The 10,000-nt window shown below is 40.6% G+C and overlaps 1 protein-coding gene across 1 annotated transcript in view; it reads left to right on the top strand.

Annotated features, from left to right (window-relative positions):
- Window positions 1-10,000, top strand: part of LOC138014938 (leucine--tRNA ligase, cytoplasmic-like) — a 64,787-nt gene that overhangs the window by 12,502 nt on the left and 42,285 nt on the right. Inside the window, exons 10-19 of the mRNA XM_068861832.1 lie at window positions 143-255; window positions 800-863; window positions 1,352-1,419; window positions 1,738-1,834; window positions 4,980-5,111; window positions 6,381-6,468; window positions 7,082-7,158; window positions 7,653-7,925; window positions 8,217-8,302; window positions 9,429-9,494. Coding sequence (XP_068717933.1) covers window positions 143-255; window positions 800-863; window positions 1,352-1,419; window positions 1,738-1,834; window positions 4,980-5,111; window positions 6,381-6,468; window positions 7,082-7,158; window positions 7,653-7,925; window positions 8,217-8,302; window positions 9,429-9,494 — 1,064 coding nt within the window. The remainder of the gene's footprint in view (window positions 1-142; window positions 256-799; window positions 864-1,351; window positions 1,420-1,737; window positions 1,835-4,979; window positions 5,112-6,380; window positions 6,469-7,081; window positions 7,159-7,652; window positions 7,926-8,216; window positions 8,303-9,428; window positions 9,495-10,000) is intronic.

The following is a 10,000-nucleotide window of genomic DNA, read 5'->3' as shown; positions in this document are numbered from 1 at the left end:
GATTAAATAAATTCTTTTGCGGAATTTGTTTTCCCAAAATCTCCTTTTCTTTTTATTGAAATTGATTCAAATATGAACTTGCAGACTGCCATTAATTTTGACAAGAAAATATTTATGATCTCATGTTCTGTGTTACCTTTAGGTAGACTGGAGACGTAGTTTTGTTACCACAGATGTCAATCCATTTTATGATTCATTTGTAAGATGGCACTTCTGGACTCTGAAGGATGGTGGCAAAGTGAAATTTGGAAAAAGGTAAATAAGATGTTTTTTGTGTGTTGTTTCTTAATTGTGTAAATAAAGTACTAGTTTTATAGACCTCTTTCATAATGGCGGGCTTGAAATAAAATATTCTTCTTTTTTGATGCTAATAAGCCTCGCTAAGACAAGCAAATTTCAAAAGAATATTTGTCACTGTAGGTAAATTAACATAAAATACAAAAGAAGGTGAAGTAAGGTGGTTGCTGTTTATGAATTCAAAGTGGTACTGTATTTAATGTTGGTAACTGCTTTATAAAGCCCCTATGATTGTAATCAAACCAGACTTACATGTAACTCCAATAATCCTTGTTTTGGGGATGATGAATGGTTAAAATGAAATACAGTATGCTGCTTCTCAGATCTGAGGACAGTAGAGAATGAAGCCAGTAAGGGTTGAACTGGTCAAATGTAGCTCTGAAAGCTACACATTTCCTAAAAAAAGAGTCTTTAAGCAATGTTGATAAATTTATGTTCTCTGTAATGGGAATTATCCAGATGCACTAAGCTTAAGTGAACTTCTTTTTTCCCACTTTTTTAGGTTTACTATTTACTCCCCGAAAGATGGTCAGCCTTGTATGGATCATGACCGTCAAACAGGAGAGGTGTGCTAACAAAGTAGTAGTGTTATTTACATGTATTAAAAGTATACAGGGCTTAAAATAGTGTACCTGAAGCAGTGTTATGAAATTAATACAGAAAGAAACAAAACCTGCAACAACAGGACGCTATCCACTCCTGGGTATCCACTCTTAAACCCTCCAAACTTGAACGATGAAAGCAACTATAAAATTTTCCCACACATTTTTAGCTCATCATTTTCAGAAGTATCCGCCTTTTGCCTTTATTTACATCCACACTGCAATTTTGGAATCATGCCAGTATCTTCATTTTCAAGAGTCTTTCTTTCATCTGACCAAAATTAGAGTATTTTCATGACACATGTTGCTTTTTTAAAAGTTCTCTTTTGTTGAAGTTTTTTGGGTGCTGTGGTCTGGTACATATTGTAACTTCTTCCTTGTTCGTTATTTTAAAAAAACAGGATTAATTTGTGGCTGTGTGGATTGAGTCAAATAATCTCGTTTTGTCACAGGGTGTTGCCCCACAGGAATACACAGGAATTAAGATGAAGATCTGTGAGCCCTTTAGAGGGAAGTTAAGGTACTAGCTGCTTACAGTGTGACGCGCCTTATTGTGGCCTCCCAACAAACTTTCACATTTGACAACTATGTGTAAGGTTGTCAAATCAAACAATCCATTCAACGGTGTTCAACTTACAACCATGCAAACTTTGCAAGGAGGGGTGACTGTCAATCAAATTTGCCAACCCTGATTGGCATATAAGTTTTAAAAACGTTGTTAGGTGGCCATGGTAAGGCGCGTCGCACTGTAAAATCTTTTGACATATTAGAAACAAAGAATGCTGATCTTTAATTTCCAAATCTCGTTGGCTGACTCACTTGCATTTCACATTTTCAGTGCATTATGTGGAAAGAATGTATTTTTGATGGCTGCAACTTTGAGACCCGAGACAATGTACGGGCAGACAAACTGTTGGATTCATCCTGAGATCAAGGTGGGTGTGGACAAAAAATACGATTGAAGAATAATAAACAGTAATAATTATTACTATCACCCAACTAGTGGACTAATGCAAATCCTGCATTTTGATTGGCTATGCTACTAGAGGACTACTATTAATAGTCCTCGAGTAGCGAAAAGTGTGACGCTTTCTTTCGTTTTATTCCCAAATAAGTATTTCTTTACCGGTAACTTGCATTTGTTAACTTTATTATTGCCTTTTCTGTCCGACTAGTTGGGTGATACTAAAACAATTACCGTATCCTTCACCCTCAAGGGCCACGGGTCAATAGCCCATTCGGCTTCGCCTCATGGGCTATTGACCCGTAGCCCTTGTGGGCTACGGGTCTAATTGTTAAGTAATGATCCGTGTAACGTGGATAGCAATTTCCTTTGTTATGCGGCAACGGGGCTTTCCCCACATAGGAATGTTATCATTTTTACACAGAGAATGCATAAACCTACAGGAAGGCAGTTAACGTAATAAAATTCATTTACAGCCCACTTTGAAAGGGTGTTTTTTTTTGTTAAAAGATTTTGACCAATCACAAGAGTTGAAAACAAAAGCCAAGAAACGTTTACAATTTTACATGTTCCCCACATACGATTTCTGTGGAATTCATTTAAACTGAGACCAGATGAAAGATGGAAGGTGGTTGGAAAGTAAGGATGAATATAATACCGCTTTATGAAGTTTTGTTAACCGTTTGCTGTTTAAGCCAATCAGAAGTAAGTACAGACAGTAGAAAAGTTATCACCTTTTTGCATACCAATTGAATTCCAACATGTTCGTTGCCGTTGTTGCTATCGTTCTTATCTGGACCGTTCCTTAATTATTACTGTTTATACGTAGGAAGCTGTAATGATAATTATTTTCAGACTACAAGGGAAAATCCCAATTACTGACAAAAACTCTCACAGTCAACCTTGAACCCCTACACATCTTTACATTCCTCAGATGGACTCAGAGGAATACCTTGACAAGTTATAATTGGCATCCAGGCTGCTGCTTTTTTCGAGAGTTGACATGATCCCCCAGTGTGTAAATGGGTTGAACATTGTACTACCAGGCAGGAGGTTGTAGACTTGAACCCTAACATCGCCAACACTCGGGGTCTCAAAATTACTTGGGAGAAAGGGCTGCCTTTTGTAATCACATCTGAAAATCGTTTTGTGCCTAATCCAGAATTACTAGAAACTTCAATTTAATGATTAAAAGAGTTTACACCAGATTTTGAGTTGAGTTAGATTTTGAGTCTGAGTTAGACATTCGTTTTTCTTCAGTATAAACTTGAACGGTTAAAGGGCCCGGGCAAACAGGAAATGTTTGTCGTTTAAAGAACATCAAACATTGTTTGGTGCTGTTTGATTGTGTTTGGTCGATCAAACAACTTACAGCGGTTATAAGTCACACGTGCCCCTCAACGACATTTTTTCATATTTCAAAAGTAAAATTTAGGTGGACGTCAATCAAATGTTCCATGACAATAGTCCTGTTCTCATGGCAGCAGTTGAATGCGTCATGGAAAAATTTGATTGACGTCCGCCTAAATTTTATTTTCGAATTGGAATAAATGTCGTTGAGGGGCACATGTTGCTGATAACCGCTGTAAAACACATCTTTTGTTCTCGTGTTTGATGGGTGAAGTTTTGTTCGTTTGGCCAGCCGTATCAAATATAGTTAAATGAAATTTAACATAGTTAACGACTAGGAGCTAGTCTGGTCAGTAGTGTTTTGCAGGCGGTTGTTAGTGTCTTGGCCGTCTGGTAGCGTTGTTCAGCGTTTTGGTGCATTCTGTAGCGTTTGTTATAGTCACATGGTTCACGACCGGGAGCTTGTCCGGTCAGTAGCGTTTTGCAGGCGTTTGTTAGCGTTTTTATGCGTTTTTGTAGCGTTTGCAGCACTCTTTAGGTTGGGGGAGCCCTGGGGCTGACATGGTTCAGCGGTATTCCTGCGTAGTGCATGCGTTGTCCAATGTGCTTGCAGCGTGTTTGTTGCTCTGTTGGCGTTGTGAGTCGGTTTAGGAGTTTAGTGGTTCTCGGCGTTCCCTCCCTCTCCCCCCCTTTCTTTTTTTGTGCTCGTTTTTTTTTTGTGTGTTATTATTATTATTATTATTATTATTATTATTCCACTGAGCTATCTGGCTCAAGTGTGACGGGTGCCTTAGGGGGGCCTGGCGCGGGGGGCTCGTGGCTTGGTTGCGGGTTGGGCAGGCCAGTCGGGTGTTCTAGCGCCTTGGGGATGTGACTGCGGTTGCAGCCCCCAGGCTTCCTGGGCACCTACCCTCCACTGGCGACGTGGGCGTTAAACATGTTTTGCATGCGTACAACACTTGCTCAGCTGCTTGTATCCACATGCTTTTTTACGTGCTATTTGTGATCCATAGTTCTTTGCTTGTGGAGTTTGATCTGAGCTAGATCAAACATGTTTTAACCGGTTGGCCACTTACTTCAACATTAGCATGTTTGGTGTAGTTTAAACTCCAAACATTTCCCGTTTGTCCCGGCCCTAAGGCTTTTTATAATTAAAAATAACTAGGATAGTACACGTGCTATCATTGGCAGCTGTGTTTAGGTGAGAGTATGGAAACACGGCTGTGACGTCACACGAATTTTTATTGGTTATATGTTGCAGACGCGCGTTTTGATTGGCTGGTAGGAAATATGAGCGCATATCAAGAAAATCTGTTTCAATCAAGAAGTAAAATACCAGCAGTTTCCTCCATTTCTCGAATTATCTTTGAGGAGTATTTTATAAAAGCAATAGAGGACTTTTTTTGCGTGTTTCCATAGCCTCATCTAAACACGAGGGGGAGTGGGGAGAATTCGAGACAGTTGTGCAAACCCTCGACTGCGCCTCAGGTTTGCATAACTGTCTCGAATTCTCCCAACTCCCCCCTCGTGTTTAGATGAGGCTATGGAAACACGGAAAACGCCCTCTATTGCTTAATTGGAAGTGCAAAACTCAATCCTTTGTTGGTATTTATCGCAGAGTAGCTTGATATGTAGGCTTTCAAACAACTTTCCCCATGCCCTGTCTCGCGACCCTTGTTGAGAATACCGGTAGCTGAAATTCATCCATCTCATGGCTTCATATTTTTTGTGTCCTTGTCAAACAGTCATATTTCTTTTTCTTTTAGTATATTGCTTTTGAATCAAACATCAAGGACGAGGTCTACATCAGCACCAGACGAGCTGCACGAAACATGTCCTACCAAGGGTTCACCCCTGAGGAAGGTGTTGTTCGTGAGCTGTTAGAACTGACTGGACAGGTTCGTATGTTCTGATGTTGTGGTTGTTTTAGACTATTCAGTAGCACCAGGTTTATAAGAGATTTTATTACATGGCTACTACTCCGACTTCGTTACTAAACAAGTATCGGGCTGTCACGCAGGAGGTCGCGGGTTCGAACCCCGGCCGGATCAACATTCGGGATCTTAAAATAACAGAGTAGAAAGTGCTGCCTTTGATTAGACTTTCAAGTTTTCTCGGATAAGGATTATAAATCGTAGGCGCCGTCTCACAAATATCTTCTATGTTCACAAGTTTCCTGTGGGACGTTAAAGAACCCACACACTATTCCAAAAGAGTAGGGGATGGAGCCCCCCGTATTGTGGCTGTCCTGTTCTCTCCAGCAGAAGTGGCCGGCTCAGCAGTGATGTATCTAGAAAGGCTTACGGTGTATCAAAAAGGGACTTTGCCGAGTGCTGGAATATGTAGATGAAGACAACGGGGTTGTGAGGAAAAACTATCGTGTTGTCTTTTTAGAATGTTTGAACTGCAGAATAGAATGAAATTAAGGTTGGAAAGATAATCGCAGTATTGAATGGACCTTTATAGCTTGTATGTTTTGTTCTCCCATTTTAGACCACGTGATGTTCTCAAGGGCGTTTTCCTTGTGTTCTTTTCATTAGTTATTCGTACATATGCACGTGCATAAGACGACATTTGAAAGAAGCTGTTCCCAAAGAAAGACCACGTGGTCTGAAATGGGAAAACAAAACAGACAAGCTGAAAAGGTTTACTCTATGGGAAATTGTCATTTCTGACTTTTGGAAATTTGGGTAACCTTCCATCTGGGTAAACCAAAAATCTTTATACTCGCCACCTACATCCCAATGTAAATGTTCCAAAATTTTATAATAGAGCATTTTCACATGACGTCACGGCGGCCATATTGGTGTTCCAAAAAAAAAAAAATGGCGGCCATGATACAAACTAATCCTCCGGGAATTGAACTCTATTTTTATGCAAATACCTTCTTTTCAGTAATCCAATATGGCTGCTGCTCACGTGAGTGAAAACGCTCTATAGCCGCAATCTTAAGTTCCTAGGTACTTGCTATCGGTCACTAACAACCCAAAGAAGCACGAGGACGTCTACCAAAGTTGGTGGACGAGAAAATGGAGCAAATAAGAGCGAACTCCTAATTCGTCAACCAGAATGGCGACGATCACACAACGTAAAAGTAACGTTTTCAGTTATGCAGTGCAAAGGGTATCGAATTATTAATACACGTTGCTTTTATGGCCTATGTATAGGACATTATGGGAATTCCTCTGAATGCCCCGCTCACAGCACATTCTGTAGTCTACACTCTTCCTATGCTTACAATCAAAGAGGATAAAGGTGAGGCTAGGGAGGAATGGGACTGTCATGATATCGAATTGAATGCGGAGTTCCTCTTTAAAACACCAATAGATTCATATTAAAGTTGGGTGTTTTAAGCGTTGCCCGTGTCATTTTGATGCAACAAAGACCTTGGGCCCGGAAAGCAATTCCTGAAACTAAAATGCCCGTAATCAGAAAAGCTCCTTCTTAAACGTGTTGCTAAGACCAGTAAAAAGACAAAGATTCATGACTTAAAACGTTTCCTTTTTAAAGGTTAGAAAGGTTTTATGTTGCGCAAAATACTCCCGAAAAGCTTCAGGACTATGGAGAAACGGACCCCTGTTCTCGAAGCATCGACAAATAACAGAACCTCACGGCGTTTTTCAGTAGAGTGTTGTTAAATCATAACCAAAGTTTTCTCTTTGGTCAATTACATCTTTCCAAAATATGACACAGCGTAGTAACGCAAGCTAAACGAGGACTTTTCTTGAACGGTGTATGACATCACAACCGTGCCCAAGTCCCATCTATATAACAAGTCTGATGGCCAGCTTACTTCGTCGAGTATCTTCAGTTTTGCTTTTCAACTTAGGTTGAAACTAAATCTTTGGAAATGGTCGTTGCTTTTAAGGTACTGGTGTTGTCACGTCCGTCCCTTCAGATGCTCCCGACGATTACGCCGCCCTCAGAGATGTAAAAAACAAAAAGGTCAGTTGTCGTAAAAGCCTCAGTGAAAATTCCTTTATTGAAATTTGTTTCTCTCTCCAGTTGAACTACCTCTGTAAATAACAGGCAAGAAATGAGCGAGAATCGGACACTTGTATTTAATTTTCGGTAAAACGCAAATTTCAGCTTTGCATTCGCCGTAGACCCGATGCTGTAGCTCTTCTATTAAAGATCATCGTATTTTATAGACTTGAACGGTTTTGAAAGGCGTTAAAATGGTTGTAAAGCTTATAAATCGCTCGATTGGTTACTTTCAATTCTTACGGGATATAATACGAACTCACAGTCGACCATCTCTGGCTTGCCTTGAGAACTCAAAGGTAGAGCATCGTACGGCGCAATGACACAGTCATGGTTGGTTATGATGTGCTGTTTTCACCAAAAACGTGTTTGCTGATTTTGTTTGGGAAATGCTGTTGGGAGAATATCCGGCAAAGCGATGCCAACCATGTACCTGTAGTATTGATTATTTTCAGGCTTTCAGAGAAAAGTATAGTATAACAGATGAAATGGTGCTGCCATTTGAACCAATTCCGATCATCCGAGTACCCGGATATGGGGACCTCTGCGCAGTGAGGGCCTGTGATGACTTCAAGATAAAGAGCCAAAACGATAAGGACCTTCTTACGGAAGCAAAGGAGCTCACCTACAAAAAGGGCTTCTACGAGGGAACCATCATCGTCGGTGAATTTGCGGGGCAGAAGGTGCAAGACGTGAAAAAACTTGTGCAGAAGAAAATGACCGATAGTGTAAGTTTGTTCTTTCTTTTAAGCACATCTTTTGTTCATAGAATACGAGAAGCCCTTATTTAACGCCTCTCTCGAAGGCGACGTGAAAAGCAAAGGACTCTGGGTGCACGATCTCACTCGAATAGCCCTTCTATCTCGTACTGGTTGAATTTTTTCGTGGCTGACTTTATTTTATCCTCTACTCCAGCTGTTTGTTATTTAATAGCTAATGAACTTACAGGAAAACTTAATCATCTCAACAAACCTTTGAAGGTTCATTTTTTTGAAAAAGGCCTTTGCGTATCATTGCAGGGCGAAGCACGAATTTATATGGAGCCTGAAAGAAAAGTGGTGTCTCGCTCAGCAGATGAGTGTGTTGTTGCCCTCTGTGATCAGTGGTAAGACAATAGTTGACATGAAGCCCCGGCAAGGCCGATCATCAAATTACAGTGTTTTTTAAAAGATAAATTTATACATTTGTAGCAAACTTATTCGTTTTCTCATCAAAGCGATATCAAAATTATCAAAAGTAACAATCAATTGACCCTCATATTGGCATAAACTGCTTTGCGTGGCAGAAAGTTTTCGAAAGGGAGGTAACAGTGGTTTGGAGCAGGCGTATTTTATGGGGATCGAATTGGAATGTCGTAAAGGGATTGGATGATTAAAGTGATGGAGGGCTGGGTAAGGGATGGTGGAAGGGGTTTTTTTTTCCTTCTTTTCCCCGCTTTCCACTCGCGCCAACCCCGATCTGCTTTCAAAATGGCGGACTTGTACTCGAAACATTGGCTTTTAACAAGCTTTTGCTGCCAAAAAAACCAGGCGCCGGCTGTGAAAATAAATGTCTCCTTATTTTGTTGACTCTAAGCAAATTGTGTGGCCCTTAACAGAACTTTTGACGCGGAAAGGCCGATTATTATCATATGGCTCGTACGGCCCCGCGCGTAGTTTCATTGTAAAACTATTGGGAAATTTCCCTGTTGAGGGCCGTACGCATTAACTCGAGCAGGGCCGGAAAAAGCCGTACGTTCCTTCAAGGAACATTTACTGCTCCGTACGATGCGATTTTAGAGGATTTCGTCGCTTTTAAACATCCAAGTTATTTATAGCCAGAAAAGCAAATGCAAGCAACATATTAGATAAAGTTTTCTGTGCAAATTTTTGTTACTTATTTTGTCCAAACTTCATCTTCTGAGTGCACAGGAATAGTGTAAAGAGCCCATATGATAAAATGCTTATTGACTGAGTTTAGGTCGGGCCGGACTGGAAAATATTTGGCCCTCGGTCGTGGCGCACGGACCTCGTTGCGCTCGGTCCGTACGCCATGACCTCGGGTCAAATATTTTCCCATCCGACCCTCCCACTCATTCAATAAGTACATATTAGTTGCTGTGTTAAGATTAAACGTTTGCAAAAAGATAATTTTTGAGAGACCGCGACTCAATTTTAGTCCATGAAGATCATCTCTGAGCTGAGTCGTTTAAGGGACTGCGAACAAGAAAATTGTTCCTAATTCTTTTCCAGGTATCTCGATTATGGAGAAGAGTCGTGGAAAAACGTGGCCCGAGGAGCTCTGGCAGATTTAAATACGTAAGACTTTTTATTTCTTTTCGGTGGTTAAAAGTGGGTTACACATGCAATGTATACTCAATCGCATTAACCTGTCACAAAAAAAACAAAACAAAACAAAAAAACAATGATCAATGGTACACTGAGGTTTCGCATATTGCGCTTGCTTGTGCTTGCGTCGCTGCATGGCGAAACCAAAGTGGTTTGACGACTAAATGTGGCCCTGTGTTCCACGCACACTTGCTGTAAGAAAGCCAAACCAGCTTCTTACTCTTCTATTCACGGCTATGATGAAGTATTTTTGATTCGAGAACTTGTGAGATTATTATCCAATCGATCCTTCTGAGCTGTGATGAAGTCGCAATCTGGCGTGACCTGACTTTGTTCGTGTTTCGTAACGATGTAATCCAAAAACGGATCTTGAATCCAAGGTATCCACACTCGAGGAGGATACTTCGGATGAAATTTAAATCCGGATTTTTGAGATTCATCACTTCAGCGTTTTTTTTGGGAAAGGATTTGAAAAA

The sequence above is a fragment of the Montipora capricornis genome, chromosome 9 (assembly GCF_036669925.1).
Source record: "Montipora capricornis isolate CH-2021 chromosome 9, ASM3666992v2, whole genome shotgun sequence".
Classification (NCBI taxonomy): Eukaryota; Metazoa; Cnidaria; class Anthozoa; order Scleractinia; family Acroporidae; genus Montipora; species Montipora capricornis.
Note: the sequence above shows the minus strand (reverse complement) of the source record. Positions and strands in the feature narration are given on the sequence as shown.